The sequence below is a fragment of the Chlamydotis macqueenii genome, chromosome 7 (genome assembly GCF_036417535.1).
Source record: "Chlamydotis macqueenii isolate bChlMac1 chromosome 7, bChlMac1.mat, whole genome shotgun sequence".
NCBI classification, from domain to species: domain Eukaryota; kingdom Metazoa; phylum Chordata; class Aves; order Otidiformes; family Otididae; genus Chlamydotis; species Chlamydotis macqueenii.
The window spans coordinates 30,147,847-30,170,234 of NC_141562.1; the positions used below are offsets into that span (position 1 = coordinate 30,147,847).

The following is a 22,388-nucleotide window of genomic DNA, read 5'->3' on the forward strand; positions in this document are numbered from 1 at the left end:
GAGGAGTTAGATTGTTTTACAGTGGCAAAGAGTAATCATGAGCAGATCAGCGTGTTCAACAGGCTCTGTACCATGTTAGTGCTGGGGACTGTTTTAAAGCTTTCAGCGGGACCGCAGGAGAAGCGAGGTGGGGCGCAGGGATTAAGAACCCTGTAAACTCCTTCATTAGGACTAAAAGGTTTCAGCATTAGTTTATCATCTTGCAACAAGGAGCCCTGTGCCTGTGTTGGTCCAAACTAATATTAAAATCCTCTGCCCATCAACCCATAATGGCACCATAGAACGTTGATTTAGATTTTGGATGGGGAGATGAAGTGTAGTGTGTGTCTCTGTGTGCATGTGCGTGTGAATGCATGTTCCTATGCCTTAGCATTAAATAATATTTTAGCTAGTACAAACATCACCTCTGTGCAGTAATATTTCCTGGCAGTGGCTGGAAAGAGGCTCCAATTTTCTTAAATTCAAAATGAGGAAATGCGTTTGTTTATTGCTTCTCTAATCCTCCCACGTGTTTATTTACTTTTAGAATTCTTTTCTTTTGCGGAAATATATACAAACCTTCTAGAGGAGAGATGTTTATTTCCTGAGAGTTTTATTGTTTATTTGACAGCTTTTGACAACTTGCATTGTATTAAGAGCAGATCATTTTGAAAAGTCAAAATTGTGAAGATGGGAGTTTCAGAACCAGACCTGGTTGACTTTGCACACATTCTGGTATCCGTCTCCAGGAGCTGCCATTACAGCCTCCACAGAAATACCGAGTAATTAGAATGAGTTTCTTCCTAATACCACTTAGTAGCAGCCTACTCCCTTGAAACATGAAAGATGGTACAGAAAGTAATAATAAGAACCACATAATATTTTTAAAAGGCAGATGTAATTATGCTTTGTAAAACGAATCGAGTGGTCAAGCAGCAGGCTTTTGTGGATTCAGCAGTTCCACGGTCTTTTCCTTCCTTCACCTATTTGTCCTTGGAAGTCAAGTTTTCCTTTTTCAAATAATGTTTCTAATCCTACATTTTCAAAGATAATAGGAGAGAGCAGAGCTCTCTTCCTGAGTCTGCAATCATTTTAAAACACCAACATTTTAGGCACAAAAATTTCAATAGAGGGCTTGATTCTTGAATGTGGTGGTGACTCCAACATCTAATGACAGTTTAGTAACAATTTATCTGTCCTTTTTTTTCAGTGCTTCTCTTGCTGTATTAGAGCTCATACTATTTAAAGTGCAAAAAGGGGTGGAACTAGAAAGGAAATCCTGCAGCCAAATATTGAGGAGGGCACTGGGCTGCCCTTGGCTACGGGCAGTCAATTGAATGTTGCAGTCAGCATGTGCCGGGGCAGATCTCGGAGCAGGAGAGACGCAAACATGCCGTGAACGTGTCTGTCTTTTTCTTTTTTTTTTTTTTTTTTTTTCCTTTTCTGTAAGTAAGCAGAGAGCTTGGCAAGTTTGCAGTGCTTGCTCAGAAGCTCATTTAAAACTTTGAGAGGAGTGAACTGAATTTCAACAACTCTCAGGAATCTCTTTCCCCTTGGCCTCAGACGTAGCCTCCCGTGCAAAGAAATGTAGCGGATGGTTCATAATCTGTGTTCTGTCAGGATATTTTAATGAGAGGTCAGTAAATACCATATATTTGGGAGCAAACAAGCCAAAGCTGTGCCTTTTCTTTATGACTTCCACACAGTCAGAAGAATAGCTTTCTGGCAGATGCTTTCACTTTGAATGAAGAAATAATATCTGTTCTGCTTGGGTTCAGTTCTGTGATTCAAGCAATTTTTGACATATCAAACCAGCCTAAAACTTAATTAGCTGTGGCATAGGAAGTAAATATGCAGAAGAGGTTTTGCGGAAGTCTTAACACTTTTTCATTAAAAAGACCAACATTGATTTTTCTGGTGGATTGCAGTATGATGTGCCGCCTCTACGGTGATTAGATATGTGTTGGAAGCACTGCTTGTGCCCCACTTCCAGTCTTTCAGAAAGAAGATAGGCTGGTAAAAGGAAAAAATCCTTCCCAAAATGTGAAGGTTGACATTTCTTTTGAGTGATACCCTTGCAGTATGAACTGTAGATTTACAGGAATTGGAGACCAAATACTTGAAGTATTCCTCTCCCCCTCCTCCCTTCTCCCTTCCTTTTTTAAAGTGTCTTCATCAATCAAAATCAACGTAAATGAATGTGAAGAGACAATAGTGGTGTTGTTCAGAATTGAGGGCCATAAATCCATTGTATCCTAAGAGACTGCACAAAGTAAATACCTGCTCTCCATTTAGCCCATGATTTGGAATATCATTTAAGCAAGTGCAGATGTCCCGTTGAAGCTTCAGCCTGTTAATGCTTGCTGTATTTTAGAGCACCAGGGCTGCAATGAGGCAGGGGTCTTGGAGGGTGAAGGTCTGGAGTGACAGGGGAGTTTCCCCTCTCCTCATTCACTTGTTAATTTGGGATGACAGAAGTAGAAATGGTGTTCTTAGGAGCAGGTCAAAGGCTTTTTTAGAACCAGCAGAAAACAAGGAAGCTGGTGCAAAAGGAGTTACAGAGCGCATCATTTGAAATCATTAAAATTTGGGGCTAACTGAGGTTTTCTCTGTAAGAAAAAAAGGGAAAGTGCATCCCCATTGGCACTGCAGTGGTGTGCACAAGGCTGGAGAAGCCCAACAGAAAGCAGAGCCAAGAGGATTATGTACCTCGATTTCAGAGGGCACGATTTATGGTGTGAATTTTAAGTCCTGACATTTTGATTCAGGTATGATGAGCTGAAGTCTTACAAGCTGCTCTTGTAGGAATTTGACAGAGGGGCAAGACCCTCTAGGGTCAGTTGCTCTTTCTGCCACTTTGAAATGCCAGATCTCAAATGGAAACTTCTTCCTTCCTTTCCATTAGTAAGGTCCTTCCAGTTTTGGGTGCTTTTTGGAAGCAAGCCTGTAGAAGCAAGTGCAAATAAGATTCTTAGGCCCAGGCTTACAAATTCAGGAGGTTTAAAGTTGCTTGTTTTATTTTTGGTTCTCCTGTAATTGTAGTTTGTTTGGCAGAGCATGCCAGACACAGATCATTTGCTCAGGGCTCGTTAGCACGGACAGCCTTCCAGCTATATTAGAATCTGTTAATATATCTACCTCAACCATATTTTCACGCCTTTTAGGATTTTCATTCTCCTTGAACTGAAAAAAAAAAAAGAAAAAAAAAAAACCAAACAAACCAAACCTAACACACATCAATCCTACCTGGCAGGAAGGATTGATGACCTTTCTGGTCGCACTAGGGAATTCTCTTCAAAATCAAAATCTGAATGAGCATAACTCCAGCAGCCCAGCACCTCACTGTAGAGGGGCTTGAAGGTGCCACTTCTGTTGTGAAAACAGTTTATTTAGTAGTTAGTGCCTTGACTTTTCTGTCTTTGTACTTCTGAAAGATGATCTCTTACAAACAGTGAAGCCTTAGCCTTAATGAAGTACTGAACCCTCTTTAACATTTACTTAATTGAAGCTTAGAAGCAAAAAAATATAGTGTAGTATTTTAAGAGTGACTGTGTAGCACCTTTCCAAGTTTGCATGCCTGTCAACGGGATGTCATCCCATAAGTGTGAATGAATGACTCTATTTCCAGTTCGAGTTTCCATTCCTTAGCAAAAATAGCACCAAATACACTATACTCCCAGAATATATATAATATTTTTTAAAACTTTATAAATCACATGGCAATAAAAAGTAATCTATGGTTATTTCTTCATTAAAAATGTTTTATATATATATATATCTATAAAAGCAGATGACACTGCTTAAAATGACTGAATAAAATCACCAGAAATATTTTCTCATTCTGTAGTAACTCAGCAGACTGTATTTTGTAAGGATCCCAGTTATATTTAGCGTTCCTCAAGGCTTCCATTGTTCAGCTTTTTTTTTCTACAGCCAGCATGAAGCACTGAAGCTTTAAGCATCCTGTCATGATGCTGATGTTTCATCGAAGAAAAGATGTGTTCCTCAGCTGTTGCAGTTACTTCAGCATTTGTGCCTTTTCAGATGACACTTGGCCAACTTTTTAAAATTGCGTAAGTCCCATGTGCAGAGTTATGAGGGCTCAGATTTTTAAGGGCCCTGCAGTATCTAAATCATGGCACGGACTATCTAACTGCCTCCAATGATCTGATTCTTGGATCTGATTCATTTAGTCTAGCAGTCTCAAAGTCCTAGTTACCTAACCTATTCCTTATAAGATTTGAGCTTTTTTTTTCTTCTTCTTCTTTTTTTTTGCTAACACAAATAATTTCTAAAGAGTTAGCAGAATATTATAATGATGTGCATTAGGGGTGGAAATAAGGTAGAAAGCAATAACTAGAATTATAAATAACTGCTTGATCTGTGGAATTCTAAAATAGCCTCTTAAATTTGATTAACTGTCTCAATATATGGTTAACATCTACGTCCTTTATGAACTATTTGTAAATGCACCCTTGACATAAAGCATGACTAGTTTGTCTGTATTTTATGAAACATGACAATTCTACTGAGGAAATGGAGCAGTATTTCTGCAATATAGTCAATGTAATTGAGAAGGTGAACTTAGTGTTCCAGATTTTAATTGAGGAAAGTTAAATACTTCCAGTTTCTGAATTGCCTTGTGCAAATTTGTTGTGCAAATGTAGTATGGAGCAGCTACACTCTTCCTCAGAACTAAGCAGGCAAAGGAAGATAAAAGGAAGGAGAGAGATAAAAGAGTTCAAACATGAAGATGGAATTATTTCAGAATTATTTGGACCTCAGTTCTGTGGTACGAAACCATCCGCATCAACAGCAGGGTCTCCTGCTCCCAAAAGTACTCGGTCCTGCCTCTACACTGCATCCAGCTACCCTCTCGTTTTCATAGGCACTTCTGTTCTCCAGTCAGTGTTTTGAAATGGAATTGATCCAGTGCAAAATAGTTCTCCTCTCCCACCCTCTTCTTTTTTCCTTTTCTTTTTTTATCCTGGATCAATTGCTTGGTCTGATTCATCACATGGACCCAGAAGCTGTTGAGTCAGCACAACTGCGGTTGGCATGCTGCAACGCGATGGCAGAAATGAACACCAAGAGGAGATGGGAGCAGGGGGAGGAAGGGACAGACCTGAGCATGATTCCTAAAATTAGTATAGCTGCTGGATGCTTTGCATCTTGGAAACATGGTCTTGGCTTGAGTACAGGGCTTAGAGTCAGAACATTTAAACTATAAACTCCCCTCTAGCCTTTGACACCCTTAAACTCTAGTTTTGCCATCTGCTGAGTGGGAATAACGCTAGTTACTTCAGCAATATGAAGATTTGCTAATGATTGTTGAACCAATTAGCACATGGAAAATAGAAGAGACTGCTTTTTACACTCCTGCATTTTGCTGAAATTATTCTCTCATGCTTGTGAACTACATCTCATTTGTAGTAAAATATTTGTTTTCAACTGTGTTCCTCCTATCAGAAATATGTTGCTAGAGCAAAGACAGGTCCCTGTTTTTGTAACCCAAGTGGCTCTATTTTTAGTTTTAAGATGTTGGCTGCATCTCTTCTTTTTTTTTTTTTTTTTTTTTAATATTCATATATATTTATAGCTCTTGCTATTGGAAGAGAATTTCCTGCGAACAGATCCATTTCTGTGGAGCCCTCAATCACGGAGTCCCATGTGATCCACCAAGAGATTTCTCCAGAAGAAATGTCTGCTCTGGTTGTAGGATAAGCCCGGCAAACTGTAAACTTTATGTTGCCTTCAGCACATAGTAAATTTGCATGTGCAGGAGGTATTAGCAACTGGGCATCTGATACTTGGCAGTGTTGCATCTGAAGACGTGAGTGACAGGAGAGATGCAGCCCCAGTGTCCTGCTGAGTCGTTTCCTCTTTGGACAATTGCATTCTTAATTTTCTCTGTAGTTTTAACGGGGGTATCTGTCTTTGCACCCTCATTTAAAGTCTCGTAACCGTGCAACATTAAACAGCTTCCACGTCTCAGCCAGAAGTAGGGGAAAGGACTTTTTACATCGTGTTTGTATCTGGTTTGCATTCTGAGCTGTGCAAATCCCCAGCGATGCTGCCTGTGTACCTGACAGCAGGATTTGACCTGCGGTTGGGTTCTGGTTCACGTGCTACGAGTAGCACTCGCTGAAATAGTTTTGGGGACTTCTACAGGACTGCTGCTGTGGGTAGGGACTGCAGAATCAGGCCCCTAAGGATCCTTCGGAATGAAAGGTATCCTGTAACTGTAAGGTATTATTATTGTGACTGCTCTGGAGAACACAGAGGGATTGAAGTCGGCAAAATAAATTACAGAGTTAAATGTATAAGTAATCCAAGAAGTGACTGATGTTTTTTGCATAGTAATAATCTTCATAATCACTTCATTTGCACAGTTATTTAATTTTAAACTTTAGGCACAGTTTTGAAGCACAACTCAGTGGAGACTTTTGCTGTAATCTATAAACTTTAATGAAAGCTAATTGGAGGACAAATTTTAATCTAATTAAAATATGACTGCATAAAGCAGAAAGGATGAATGAAGAGAAATGCTCTATGGGGCACGGTTTTCAAACAATGATTATCCCGAATACTAAGTCAAACAAAGCTTTTGTAAAATGATGATCATGAACATTGCCAGTAACAGAACAACCTTGAGAAACTGCAACTGAAAGTTTTAATGTATTTAGTTTAAAAAGTGGACATTCAACTCACAACCACATAAGGACTTTTTAAAAGGAAAATAAAAAGCAACACACAGAGTCCAATCTAAAAACATAACAAGTAAATTAGCCAAAGGTGTACATTCCATCTAAGTTCTCATGATCAGCAGATGCAAATGTTTGCAGTGCGCCGATGAGTTATGAGCCCTAATGAGATTTCAATGCTGAGCAAACAATAAAAATTTATGCATTGCATAGTTTTAGTGGCCTTTGGCTTCATGGTTAGTGTTACACCCTTTCAACAGCTTTGGTAATATAATATCCATCTGGCTTTGGAGGTAAAGAAAATTTTAGGGGTGAACTGAAATTGTGAGAAATAACGTGATTGATTGCTTTGTCAGAATAATGCATTTCCACGGTATAATTGTCCGTAGTAATCTTAGCCCGGGTACGGATACATAGGTTCTAGTTATGTTCGGACACAAATGTTGAAGGATTCAGGTGAAGGATGGCTTTTCCAGCATTTGAGCCGGACCGTTTCCTGTGCTGGGTCCGCATCCAGGGGTCTCGGAAACAGCCCCTCCAACAAGAACATTCCTATCATAGCCCGGTAAACGGGAGGATTGAAAAGCTGCGCTTTCCCCAACAACTGTCATGTGTTGCAAGAAAAGAAGCGGAGTACAAGCACAAAAAGAAACGCACAATAGATATTGAAATAAAAGTATGTAGTGGGGAGAGAGGAGAGTGAATCAGGGAATTCAACTGGTGCAGTGTGAGAGTGAGCTTCAAACGTATTAAATTCAAAAGACCCATTTGTGGGTTAGGCTTTTATGAATCCAGAACCTTCACCATAATGATTGCCTGCATTACCCTACATAATATTAAAATCTTAGCATGTGATTAATAGCAGATTCCCGCATACGTGTCACAACACACATCTGCAGCAAATCTGCCAGTATATTTCTGTGCTAGCTTTACTTTGGGGCCATAAAGTAATTCCTGTTTTGTGAATGAGAATAAACCTATTATGCACTAGGTTAGCTACACCCAGTTTCTTCTCTTCAGGGAAAAAGAGCTGCTTATTTGATACGGCATCTCAAATTTCAGTGTTCAGAAGTGAGTTTAAGCCTCGGCTAGATTTGCTTCAGCAAGCTGTTGGGATTTGCCTTCGCTGTTTCTTAGTTCTACGTTTCCCAAAACCTTCTGTGCAAAGAGTATTGAGAAACTTCTGGACAGCAGTAAAGCAGTGGACTTAATTACAAAGTGTTTATTGCTAAATTTGTTAATGAGTCAACATGCAAAAAAGATATATTTATCCCTGTTTCCTCTTAAAATAGTAGTGAAAAATAACTTCAAAAAATTTTTTCTCAGACTGTTTGGTGATGCAGTTTTGCTGTTCACAAAAGACCTTTTTCCCATCCACAAATAGCTACCTTTCACTTTTTGCCCCAAGGGAACAGAGTGTAGCTCAAACGAAGCTTTAAAAAAAAAAAAAAAATTCCCAGTTGTAACTCAAAATCTATGCATATTCACACATGCACGCAAAATAAAAAGGAAGATGCAGAAGCATTCCCCCAGTCTGCCTTCTGAAAAGTCCTGTCGACTTGTTTCACTCACCAAAATCAAAACAGAGCCCCATGAAAACAACTGAAATGACAACAAGAAAACATTAGGAAAGCAACATCTGTTTTGCATTCTTGGCATGGAGTCTGCCCTTGCAACACAGGGTCTGACACAGATGTACAGGGTTATGACACCACTGAGTACCGCTTGATTTTAAATGGTGTAACTGAGAGCAGAATCAGGGCGCTGAGTCCCTAGAACGCTGAGCAAAACTGCGGCTCTTGATCTCCTTTGCCGATGTGGGACTCAAACCCCACTGAAGTTTTAGGCATCTTTCCACTGATTGATGCAGGTTGGAGAGCAGTCGTATCCCTCTCCCAGCCATTTAGAATTTATTATTGACTGTGGGTTTTTGTGTTGTGTGTGTATTTTGCTGTCTGTAAAATCGCGTTGCTCTGTCACTTTCCAAAAACTTCCGTTGTGTGTAGCTGCGTTCAGAGAACCTTTCAAACCTCTTCAGTCTATAAGTAAAATAAAATAGGAGTGAGGAAAGAGAAATTCAAAGGTACTCAGAAGAAAGGCAAAAATAGCTCGGATTGGATTGAAAAGGATCAACGAGGAGGGGAATTTGGGCAGCCAGCGTTGCCAAGAGAGGCAGCACGGTTACATGCGATGGCACGAAGGGAGCAGTTCGCTCCCGGTTTGATTGCCCATCCGTAGCTGTGGCAGAGACAAAATCGGCTCAGCCGGTACCTGCCGTAGCTCCGGTGTCGCCCGCCGAGCCGCGGCCGGTGCGGTGCCCGCCCGCAGCCGTTCCGCCCGCCGCTAGGTGTCCGTGTGCGCTGCGGAGGGCGGGGGGTGCCCCGGGCTGCGGGACACGGGCTGCGGGAGGGGGGCACGGGCACGGGACACGGGCTGCGGGGGGGTGCCCCGGGCTGCGGGGTGGGGGGGCCACGGGCACGGTAGACGGGCTGCGGGGGAGCTGAGGAGGACGCGTTTCCAAGTATAACATCATTACTTTTCCTAAGCCTGCGTTTAAAGCGCTTTAAGCACTTTAGACTGCCTAAACCTAAATGCCAACCTTTCTAATGAGACAGATAAGGAAAAGATGCCTTTCCTGGTGCACATCTAAGACAAACTATTTCATTGATGTCTAGGTGAAGGGTTGAAATATATCTTATTGTCGTGAAAGTTCTGGAGGAAGTTGCTGAGATGTAAAAGAAGTTCATCTTATTTCGGTTCTGAAACAACAAAATAGCAAAATATAAAACGTCTGCTCCAAAAGTGAGTTGGTGGGAGCCCATTGTTTAATTTTGCCTGGTACAGCCCAAACCACTGTACTGCTGGAGCTGTATTTTCACATGTACGATGCATCAGCATATCTGGGTGCACTGAGGAAGGCTGTGCATCAGATGTCAAGTTCAGTCTATCTTTTCTTTAAAAAATAGAATAAAACAAAACCCCCGGTAGAGCCGATCTGGGTACAGAAATCTGCTTCACAATTCTGTTTATCAGGTAGTCCACTGGCTGACCAGGGTGGCTGCACCTGTGACCAGCTTTTCTGCAGAGATCTCACAAGAAAAATGCAAAAGTAATCAGCACGTGTGTGCCTTTCATTTATCTCTGTCATCCGGGAATAAGATACAGATAGTATCAGGAGCAATGAAAGGTACATTCTGATATTATTTTCAAGTTGGTTTTTTTTGTCTAGACAGAGAGGAGCAACCACTTGTATCTCTGTGGAACACATACAGCCCCCCCTCCACACTCACATCCTGGGCTGAAGGCCAGAGGGGGGTAGCAGGCTGTCTATATGAAAAAAAAAAAAAAAAAACCAAACCTTTAAAACCACCACCTACTCATCAGGTGACTGGAGACTGTGGTTGTAAAATGTGCTGCAGGCAGAAGTTCTGAAAAATCCCAGAAAGTGTTGAAAACATCTCTAAACAAGGTATTTTTCTCTTGCACCTTTCTCGCTAAAGGTCCCAATTGCTGCCAAGAAAACTAGTGAGAATGTTAGCTGCCAAATAAAAAATTTATGACAGTGTTTGGCAAAGGATTGTATCACTGCTTGCTTTATACATTTCCACAAGGCTCTTGAAGGGCTGTTGGACACATACGGCTCACTGATCACTGTGCTTTATCTGTTCTTTAATATATTGAAAAAGCAAGCTCCAATAAAGTATGATTTAAACAATACATATTTTTTCTTTTAATAGCCTCCTATAAGCACTTGCTATGCTGAGAATATAATTTCTACAGCGTTCCATGTATAAAAACTGTTTTAAAAGCCCGTTACTTGACAAAGTTACTTGTTATTTGAGTCACTTTCATAGTAAAAATACATGAATTTTTCAATTAAAAATGTATTGCTTTTGCAATTGTGCTTGTTATATGTTGGAGTCTGGGCCAATAAAGCGCCTGTTAAAACATAAAGAGGTCCATTCAGTCAAAGCTGTGCCTGCCATTTATGTTTCAAAACCAAGAAAATAATATGTTGGAATTGCATTGCTCACCAATATCAATTAGGTTTTTGGCTGTATCATAAAATTAATGTTGGAGGAGAAAATTGTTCCAGTGGATTTAGTGGAAAAAACATAGTTTTGAATACAGAGTTAGCACACTGACAATAATAATTAAGCTGGCCGATGCTGAAGCAATACACTTACTTAAAAATATTTTCCCCATCTCAAGAAATGAAATTGTCTGTCTCTGTCTTTTCAAACCAGTTATCAGATTAAGCTTCCAGCTGATAATTAGTGCTGTTTAGCACAGATCGTGTCATTGGGAAATCTCAAAGCTCGAACAGTTTACTTTTTCTCATTATCATGTGCTGCTGGAGGTGGGAGGTTTGGAGCGTGGAACTGCATCTTCCAGCACCATTTTGTAAGGAGGCAAAGAGCCCCCTCTTCTCTCTTGTGGCCGGGAGCTGGTGGGACATGGTCCTGGCATGTGTCCCCTTCAAAGGGGACAACCAGAGCAACACGACGACTCTGTGCTGTCCCAGAGGTGCCGCAGGGCCGTGCGGCTCAGCACCATGCCTGCCTTTTCAGGGCACGGCAAATATTCGAGAGCAGCTATGCTTGTGTATTTCATGGTATTTGATATAAAGTACTCAAGACAGACCAGCATTAAGAGGATTATTTCAGACAGCATTAGGAGTTAATTTGCAGAAGATTAGCTCTAAATCAGGCAGATATCATAAGCAAATTAGCATCAGTTGTAAGAGATTCAGAATCAAAATGTGTGGTGGTTTTTAGTTTCTCCCTGAATGTAATTAGTGGACAAGTAGTATCTTTATTAGTTTCCCGTACTAAGATGTTACATCTCAAATACTGAAGAACAGGTATACTAGTTTTCTACATGCACGCTATTTATTATGATGCTGTTTATTGGCAGTGAAACCACTTAACTCCAAATACCTCCTCTGCTGAATATTTTATATTTCATGCCATTTCTTCACTGAGTAATGTTTTGTTTGGCCCTAGAAATGATGTCTCCATGGTGTGTTATAATATTTTTAAATAGGTAAAATGGAGTTTTACTTCAGAGTGACATACTTAATCCTTTTTTTTTTTCTGTTAACATGAGTCACATTTTAATGCCAACTCATAAAAATGAAGGAGTGTATGAAATGCTACATACTAGGGTGAAGATTACAGCTACTTAGAAAGAGCTTCCTTAATATTTAAGCTTGTAAATTATAAATTTCTTTTATTTCCACTAGTGTGATGGTTAATTTGTATTAAAGAACAGATTCTGTTCTTCAATCAGTTTTCCAGACATATTTTTCGGGCTGCAGACTGATAGGCATAAGCACCTATCCAGTCCCTTCTCGGTACCATGGGCAATGAATGCAAAGATGATGAAATAGGTTGGGCCACGATATTAAAGTTTATGCCCTGAGTTGTCCTTGGGATTCCGAAAGTTTCAAAGTCTATGAATGGGAGTGCTGTCTTTGGAGAAATTTGTATTCTGCTTTCCAAGAGATATTAAACTACTTAGTCTTCAGCATGCTCCTGAACCTGTGGGTTTTTAACTGGGGAGGGAAGTCTGGGCAGTGTTTTATGATTTTTCCTTTCTTGATTGACCAAATTCCTCTTGACAAGGTTGGCCTGAGGTCATGAATGTCTCCGCGTGTTCACTGAAAGAGGAATCTTCCCTCCTTCCACGAGACCATGAAAACTCACACCCATTTTAAGCCAGATTGGGCTTGCAGGTCCCTCAGGTTGCAAGATCTGCAAGTGCTCTTGCACTTTGACTTTGTGCCCTGTAGTTTTACAGAATGCATGGAGACTCAGTGTGGTTATTAAACCGAGGTGTCTGAGGTCATAACAAAGTAGAAGCATTTTTTCTCCCCTAATAGAAATACTGTAACATGCTGAAAAGAAAATACTCTAGTAGTGGCAAGTATCTCCTGTCAACTAATTTGATAGTTCTCTATCAGGTAAACCATTTGTGAATACATCGATTCTTTTTATTTTTCACTGTTCTGTCTTCACTATTCCCAGGTTTTCTCTGAACCAGTTGGGCAAAAATTGATTTTTATTTGTTCCACTGGCCTTGTGGAAAATTAGCTTATGAACTGGTTTTTATAGGAAGACTCAAAGCACAGAACAGGCTGAAAAATAAGCCTATAGCAGTCAAAATTGTTGTCTGAAATGTCTTCAGACTGGAAGGCTGAATTTATTGCTCAAAACAAGTACTAGCAATGTGAAGGTGTGCAGTCCTGCTCATTATCACTGGAAAAGGGGGAACCAAAAAGCACAGTAAAAAATTAAATTTTAATAATGCTAGTGATATTTTCTAAATCCTTCTTGACAGAAAGATTCTCATTATTTTTATCTGTCTCAGAGTAGGCTCTTTTAATGCCATCTCACAAATGGCCTTAGCCATTATTGTTTTCCTTTCTTTTATAGCATTTGAAAAAAAAATGAATATATACCAAAAAAAAATTACATTCTATCATTCAAGAAGTGCCATGAAATGGTAACATTTTGGATTGCACATCTTCAGGAACAATTGCTGCAGATGCCTTCAGGTTTTTACAAAAGAGGTCAACATTGTTAAGACAATTGTAGAAAACTTCCCATACCAAAAGACGCCCGGTCAAATATGGTGTGATAAGGGGAAAATAAGGCAAGCAAAGTATTTGTGTCCGGTCTCCAGCTTCATCACACCTAAAAGGTGTAGATCAGTCATTAATTAAAGTGAGGCAGGGCGAAAGATGTTACTTTCTTTCATCTGTTTAAGATATATATTTTAGTGGACTCTAATGATTATGAAAGTTGATAAAATGCAGACTTTAGGCATTTTTGTTTTCTTTAGATTGCACAGAATGTAAATTTAATTACATTTATCATAAAAGCAAATGTGTGATCATGTACGTTCTTGTCATTTTATAGCTTGCATACATTTCTTCTGCTGGAGAAGTAATTGCTTTAGGTTGAGTGCTGATGCGGGAGCTGGGGTTGGGACTTTTTTTCCCTCTTAACTGTTTGAGGACCAGGGCTTCATGCAACCAGTGTGCTGAAGAATGCCATTATGCTGACAGCTGGGCTACCCGCCCTCTCGGAGTTCTTTCTAAAGCACTCATAATGTTTGCTAAGGCCTATGGTTCTTAGTCATGCTCAGGTGACTAAATGTGTGATTTGTTCTTCTTGATACTTCAGTACCCTGAGAAAGGCTGGTTGGAGAATAATACAACCTTGACTCCTTCCACTTGCAGTTGCCACTGCGCATGTGATCTTCATTTAGACTTGCCAAAGAGATCTGGTGTTGCTTCTGCTTTGCATGAAATTAATTAATCTCCCTCCAGTTTTGGATGGTGAGTTTCCGTGACCCCGGAAGCCACCCGCTGTTCCTCCTAATGACAGTATTAATCTAATTTGTTCCCTCCATGGAAGGAGTGGACATGGAGACAGGAGAAAGCTGAAGTAGCATCACAACTCTACAGAGAAGTGCTCCTTGTTAGGGTCTCTCATCAGCGGAAGGATACTTTTAATCCTTCAGAAATACCTTCCCATGTGTTTTAAAAATAAGCAGTGAATAAAGTCTCAGCTAGTGGAAGATGTACAGTACCCTTCCCTTTTGCCTTTTCGTCTTAGGTCCCACATCCATGAGGTCCTTTTTCCCTATTCTCGCAGTTTGCATGCTGACATCTGTGTACGCTTGTCTTCCAATCATTCCTGTGGATATCTCTCCTTCCTAGGCCACTCCGTCGAGCTGTGTGCACCAAGTCCCCCCAGGCTCTTGTGATCACCTGTGTACTATGTGCACCACCTGACACTGTCAGCTTCTTGAGACGAGACTCACGCAAGCTATCATAATTGTGAGCCTGATGGCCTCCAAATAACGCTATACTCCAATGCTGTTCATATATTTTTGTCACATTTGGAATGTATTATTGCAAGATTTCCATTATGAATTAGAGATCTCAGTAAGTATTTTAACTGTCAGACACCACACAAATATAATTTTATTTTTTTAATCTTAATGTTAACATTGTCAGAAAATGACACAGCAGGGTAAAAATCATAGTTCCTTGAGCCAAGGAAGCGCACTGCATTTCAGGAGGTATTCATCCCAGAGAGGGATGTCTCTCCTGTCTCTCACTCCTCCAGACTAACTGTCAAAGGAGAAGTATATTTGATTCTGGTCAGAATTTTCATTTCATGAATCAACGTATTTATTGTCTAGTTATTGATCAACATCTTCTGCTTTACTGATGAGTTTCACCTCTACAATATTTCTGATTAATGGGAGATTACAGGCACTTTACAGTAAGGTAACACTTTTCCTGTATGATTTTGCCTTCATGGCTAGCAAGCTTTCTCCAAGCAAATTTGGGCTTGGGAGAGTTGTCACTCTTGCTTGGGCCTCACCTTCAAGTTTTGAGGGATGTTCATCCGTACTTAATCTGTAGGCACCCAACCGAGCCAGCTAACTTAACTGACTAGTTCTCCTGGGATGCATGTATGGCTAGGAAAAAGAGAAGGCAGTTCAGAGCAGGACTCCAGCTTATATAGGCAGGGAGCTGAGAGAGATCAGCTAGATACAATTTAGATGTTTAAATAATAATGTGACTACCTCTCTGCACCTGTTATTACATGACTCATTCTTTCATTCAAGGCCCAGGTGGAAACACATTGATGTGGTTTGAGTGTAATATTATAACTAGGGATTGGTATCCATGTTATTACAAGTAGACAGCCCCAGTCCTTAAGGCTGATCTTTAAAGCTAGAGAACGTAGCGCTGCACAACTCTTCAGCCCTGTCAACAATGTCTTGGGCCCCTTGTATGGCCTGTCTATTTCAAAAAAACTCTATTAGTCAGCTAGAAAAAATGCCATCATTTTTTATTCTCCGTTCATCCATTTTGGGGGAGTTTAATCTCATTATCTGCTCAGTTTTCAGGAGTTCTAAATGGACTTTCCCAAGGTCTTACACATAAGAAACTAGAGCCCCTGTCCCTAGGGGAAGAAGAGGCTCCTTTGGGAAGAAATTCAGGGAACACGAAATAGGCTGCTGCTGGGAATGTCCTCTCTCCAGGCTGGGGGTGGAGCCCGGGCAGTGTGGTTGTTTTGGCATGAAGAAAGCCATGGGGGGTCCCATTCCTTTTCCACCACCCCCCAAAGCCTTTTCACCTTTAAATATACATTGTCAATTACAATGTAATCAGTTCTTCTGGCTTGAGAAGACAAAGAACTTGGACTTATTTTCAGAGTTTGCGGCTGGAGAAGGGAAAAAAACCTTGAATATTTACCAAATTCTTCACTTTTTCCAAGGTCAGCAAGAAGAGGGCCAAGGAGTTGTATGCAACTTGTGAAGCTATTTTTTCACTGGTATTTCTATTTTCTAATTTCAGTTGTCAATGATGAAAATGTCTCAAGTCAGACACTTCCAACCAGCTGCAATTTTTCCAGGCAGGGCTCTCTTACTCTTTTATTTCAGTAGGTTGCCATGTCTTTATGTTTTGCCACAGCCTGTCTAGTTCTTTTCAGTTGCTTTTATTTAAGAAAAGCATTCTTAAACCTAAAGATGGGAAAGATGAATAGTTACTCGAACAGCCCCCAGATACCCTGAACTTAGAGATTTATCATTATGCATCTAAGGCTTTGCTTTACCAATCATAACATTTTATTCCCCTGTGTGGGGTCTAGCTCTTCTGTTTGAAAGCTCCTGATATATCGTAACAAGGATTTCCTTATATATAGTAATAATGATGTCTGTCCAGAAAGTATCTGAGTATAGCTGTAGTACTTTAAATTCACATTTAGTTTCGACTGGTGTGTATTTGCCTCTGTGGCTAGACCTACACTTTGTGTTTGTTTGAATCTGCTGATTTGCACATGAATATTAGGCACTTAAAAATCACTTACCGCTGATTTGCATGCACCTATTTTCTGGCATGTTAGCAAAAACTGCAGATCACAAATAAAAGGGCACCTAAAAATGCAACAGCCGAGTATTCAAAGTGACCATTTAAAATGTAGTCTTGTATACAAAGAACAAGCCTTTCTGCACAGTAAACTGATAGGAATCACTTGTAGTTAAATCTTAAATTCATGTATTATTACAGTGAAACACTGTTGGACAGTGCTCCATCATCAATCAGTCTGTGTTCTTGAGGACACTATTTTTTGAGATGCTTTCTTTAAGAATAAAGCACTGTTTTGTAATGAATGTGTGCTAACTGATCCCCCAAGCCATTTGTATTTTTTTTTTTATTTGTATCAGTGTCAGAGTTGAGCTTCTGTGAGAAATTTTTTGCAGTATTCTATTTGTAGTCTTCATTATTTCAAGTTAAGGACACAAAACTCTTTATGCACCCAGAGTCTGCGCTGGTTCGTTTATATCCCGTATTTTGTTAACATGTTACCGTGATTGCTAATTTTCATTACAATTGTTATTGTACCATCAGTGCTTAATGGCAAGGCATCATTATTCAATGCTGGTCAATCAGGCACTAAGACATGTGCAAGACATCAGGCTGAACCCATATAGATGTCGTGCACTCCCCTGCTAATGAATGCAGTTTTGTAAAAAGGTTTAAACACGGTTGGCATCCTTAATGTAAGGTTTGCAAAAGCTCATTCGGGAACTGCTTTGTGTTTATACGGAGCAGATCTAAACATGTCACAAACAGAGTTAGAGCCATTGTGTGTGTGTGCGTGTGAAGCTACGGACAGAAGTGAATCATTTTGGGTTTTGAAATGTGGAAAAGCAGCATAATTTCTGCCACGGAGGAACACGGGGACCTGATTTGCCAGGGACATCAGTGTTTGGTAGCGGATGTGGGACTTGTTCTCCAAAGCAGTGGTCGCCATGTGCATCAGAGAGGCGATCCCCAAAAGCGGACGGTGTCGTTCATCGGCTCACAAAGTTGTCAGGGGCTGGAGGGAGCCTCCAGCACGCCGGTGGTCGGAGGTTAGGCACTGTGACCAGAAGTCAGGATAGAGAGTCAGGCATTTAGAAAGGAGGAGTGGAAGGAAACTCAAGGGGAGCAGGATGCGCTTTCTGAGTCAATAGCCTGGCGTGTCAGTCCAGCGTGCTCTTCCCATGCGCCGGTTAACGTTACCCTCACATCCACTTTAGTTACTGTTTCTGTGTCCTTTTTGCACCCATATGTTTTGGGCCGCTGTCCATGATAAACTAGATGCAACTTGGTTTAAAAGCTCAGATTCTGACTCAAAGTAGAATGAGCCCTTGTGCTCCTAGAGTTTCAAGAATGAAAGGAACAGTAGACATTGGCTGTTAACGAGCTCCAGCGCGCTGGGCTCCAGCAGAACTTGGTGTGAATTCACTGCCTGAGCTGCATCGACTAAATGGTTAATTCATCTCATATCAACAGCACTATGATTCATAATGTAAACTTGAGGAATCCTTGATGTTTCAGTCACACATTCCTCTTAATTTGGCCATGCATTCTTTTAAAGCTACAGTGTGCTAACTTAATAAAATGCAGCATGCAAATGCACAAGTTTTTGCCTTCAGGCGTTTTAGCCATGGATGTTTCAATGCGTGTCTTCTTTCAAGTATATATTCTTTCTTAAATTATTTACCCTGTAAACATGCTTTGCATTTTCAAAGAAGAATCTGGGCTTCCTCATTCACCAGATTTTGTTGAATTTAAGGTGTAATAGAGATAAAAGACTGTCATCTGCTTCTTGTGAGCATGTTAGCCTTTGGGATTTTTTTTTTTTTTTTGTAGCAAATGTTAGGCCCCATTTTCTTCTCCTTTGGTATTATCGCTCCCTCCCGCACTTAAACTCCTCTATGCTTTGCCTAGAGCAATACCCACTGGCAGTGTCTGGCTGTGACAGTACTATAGGCTCCCCTACAGATGGGTCCTGCCAATGCCAACCATTGTTCTACCACTGTGAGCTGGGTTGACTGTCTTGGATCACTCAAAACCCCCTTTCCTCTTCATTTTTTCTTTACTCTGAAGGGTCGTTCTTGCCCATTGACTTTGAGACCTGAAGCGTGCTGACACCCAGAGCTTGTGTTCTCTGTCTGAGCAGCAGCTCCTAGATGTAGACTTGCTAGCCACCGCTTTCTAGGCGTTTCTCAAGACTGTCCTGCGGCTGCCAAACAGCTCTGTCGTTCTCCTCCTAGCCCAATCCTTCTGACAGTTTGCAGTTAGGTTAATTTTACTTGCTCACTTGAAAGTAAAACAGTAAAACTCAATGTTACTCTTTTTTTAAAGAGAGAAAATTAATCTTTAACTGTGGGCTTGAATATTAAAAGTATATAATGCTTCAGTGTAGGAGTCTGTTGATAACATCCATCCTATTTCATGATTAATTTGTTCCTTTTAATATGATATTCTTTTGCTGCACTGTGCAGACTAATTCAGATTCCTAGAAATTGAACTTTGATATGTATTTCCGAGATTCGCACCGTAAGTGAACCTTCAATTAGCAGATACAGGTGGCAGCGTGCTTCACTCAGTGTTCTCTTGACAAGGATTTTAGAGACGTGGACACTGGTTAAATAAACTTGCAATCAGGTGTGTACTGCCAGAGTATTAAAAACAAAGCATTTGCAGGCTTTGGTGCTTTTTAAAATTTTTCTTTAATTTTAAGTCTCAGACGATGAAATGCTTTTCCAGTGGGCCAGATAGCAGAAGCTGATTTAAACACTCAATATGTTATGTATGCTTTTGCCTAACTATGTGTTAGATTAAGCGAGTTTCACTCACAGTTAATCCTTTGTAAATTAGCATTATGGATGCCTTGGGGCCCACGTCCCACAAATAAAATGGTTGTCAAGCCAGCTGCACTGTGTATTACTTAAGGCTGAATGTTTTAAGAGTTTTCATGCTTTTAATCTGTTTCACTGCTGAGTTTCAATTTTGCTGAGTGTCTTTTCAGGAGTGATGAGGGTGAATGAGTAAATATATATTCTGGTTTTCGTGCATTTGCCTGGGCAAATCATTTGTTATCAGGTGTTTGGCAGGGAATGTCACACCCCGCCACAAAAGAGAAGCTTGTAAGTTCAGGTGTTAAATTGAAGTGCAAACCAACAAGAACCAAAAGCCCTTAATTAGCTTTATTTTGTTAGCCTGCTACACTTTTTTTTTTTTTTGGGGGGGGGGTGGGGGGGAAGAGTGAGAAACATCCCTCCCTCCTCCTCATCCTTTTGGCAGAGTAAATATTGCCTGTTAAGTTTGAATTAGCTGTCATCGCGAAAGAATTAATGCTGTGGTTGAGCCTTTCTAGTGAGGAAGGGAAAAATAAACGAGACAGATCTTAGTTCAGCTTTAAGTGATAAATGAGGACAAAGCAGCCCATTCATCTCCTGCTAGGAAAGTGGACACAAACACTAAAGCAGTTTTGCGGAAGACGTGTCAGCAAATGTGATCATTTTGTAACCTGTCAGGAGGATAGAGCGCTAGTCCTTTTAGAGTGTCACCGGGGAGGGGGCCTGTCTGATGTGACAGTTCTCATCCATCCATTTACTGCTTTTGCTTTAGGTGGGGGGTAAGCAAGAAGAGAGCTGGAGTTGGTTAAAACTGCATTTCTCTTTACACTTCCCAATATAATTTATATGTATATCCACCCGCATCCAAATGAAAAACATTTACCAAGGAAAACTCCCCCCTGCTCTCTGGAGTTTCTTCTCTCTTTCGCTGCGTGAAATACGCTCATTTTAACACATTACATTCCCTGTCTTCAAGTTGGAGCCTTGTACTTGGTTTGATGTTTCACAAAAAACAGATTTACCTCTTCTTACCATTGTTTGGTTGGTGAAGGCTCTGTTTTGTTTTGTTTTGTTTTGCAGAAGCAAGAGAAAAAATAAAATAAGAATAAATATAACTTAGGGTGCTTCTGTTGGTTTTGTTTGGGTTTTTTTTTTTTTGCTATAGCTCTTTAATTCTGATGTATGCTTTCTGTACAAATACATTTTGCAAAAGTTCCTGTTTCATGAAGAGCTTATGAAAATATTCTTCCTCCTTTCTGAGAATGGAATAACAAATTCTGAGTTCTTACAATCCAGAATCCTAAAAATGCCTCAAATTCTACTGTTTGTTGATTTATTCATTTTAACTGACCTATTCATTTCAGGCAAAATCTGAAGCGATGTGGTGTCTGGTTTTAGATGCAGAGATTTCTCCCAAGAAATGATTGAATGATATTAGAACTTTCTACTTCTGGCATCTTTTTTTTTATTATTACTAATTTCCATTTTTTTAAACTACATAGAAAATGTAACATTTGCCTATTACCATAAGTAAAGGTATGCTACAGAGACAGGAGATGCTTTTACAACATAAGCTTCACAGTTTGACACTTGCTTCTTTATATCATCCTTTTCTTCAAAACTATCTTTCATACTTTTCCCTTGGTATTTTAGTACAAGTAAGTATCTCATTGACATGTGTTTCCTTGAAATCTTGTACCTTAATAGTAAAATCCCTTGAAAATTAATAAATTGTTTCTGTTCAGATTTTTAAAAGCTGTGAAGATTTCAGAACAGCTTAAAAAATAGAATGGTATTTACTCTTACAGACCACCCTGCTTGGATTGCATCAGCTGAGGACTAATTATTTCATTTGTTCTTAGAAGGTTAATAAATTGTAACATGATGTATTTCAGTTACTCTAATATGTATCCAAGTGTATGCATAGTTACAAAAAGTCTAATTCTTTCCTGAATGCAAAAGTTGGATTTAATAGCTACATAAAGAAATGTTTGGAAGCACTGGAAATTGAAAGTAAAAAAGTCAGGATATGCAGAATGGTATAGGAAATCCTAAATTTGTGAGCACATGTCTGTTCTCCAACATATTTATCTATGTGCTTCTTTTTATTATTTTTATATATATTCTGCTATTTCGTTTTATTTTGTTTCACTCACTGTTTGTTTTTTTTGTGTGTGTGTGTCTTCTGCTTTTTTTCAGGATCATCCAAAACCGGATTTTGATCTTTGTTCTGGCAGTCATCATCATCTTCACCACCGCGATGGCTATTTATTTTTCTGTCAAGGGACGCTGATATCTTTGTTCTTCACTAAACAGCAACAAACTGCTTGTTCTGAGTAATTAAGACAAAGTGGTCACATGAATCATTCTCTTGCACTGACAGGGTCTCCCTCACTTTTCCACTATTCAACTCAGGTGCAAGCGGTGTAAAATACTTTGTATTATTGATGGCATGGTTGATGGCATGTGGGGTTAATTATTTTTCCTTCAATTTTTTGTCTTTATCTGTGTTTTTTTCGGAATCTTAATATTTTTTGGGGTGAAGGCTTGTTCCAGTATAAAAAGGCTTAACGTGTGCCGAGCGCTATCCCAGACAATTAGCCCGTAAGTTGCCAGAGTTTAGCGAGGGAAGAGCAGTCTTTGCACTTTTCTGGTGTTATGTGGGGTGTATGAATATCAAGCAGTATCTGACCTTCTGTGGTATAGAATATGAGTAAAGCAGAGACCAAATGATGTAGAAACTGAACCTGTCTCCTGTGACTAACTCCCGAACATGAATGAGCGTAATAGAGCTAACCTGGTTAAGAACAGTAGTTAGTTTTAAAAAGAGAGCAACCTTAGAACGATGTTTAATATCTGATGTGAACCTAACACTTTATTTACCTTTTTTTAAGAAAATTAGACTTTCTTTTCTGCTTGTTCAAAACAATTCCACTTTTGTCAAGATCATAATAATGCATCATTTGCCCAAAATGTAGTTGT

General features: G+C 39.9%; 1 protein-coding gene across 4 annotated transcripts in view; it reads left to right on the plus strand.

Moving 5' to 3' along the window:
- The window catches only part of VTI1A (vesicle transport through interaction with t-SNAREs 1A), a 274,091-nt gene that overhangs the window by 248,792 nt on the left and 2,911 nt on the right, over positions 1-22,388 (plus strand). For all 4 annotated transcript variants that reach the window (XM_086751755.1, XM_086751753.1, XM_086751757.1 and 1 more), the window contains one exon: positions 21,606-22,388. This exon is cut by the window's right edge and continues 2,911 nt beyond it. Coding sequence is in view for 2 of the 4 variants with exons in the window: in XM_086751753.1 (XP_086607879.1) it covers positions 21,606-21,699 (94 nt within the window). In the remaining 2 variants the exon portion in view is untranslated. The remainder of the gene's footprint in view (positions 1-21,605) is intronic.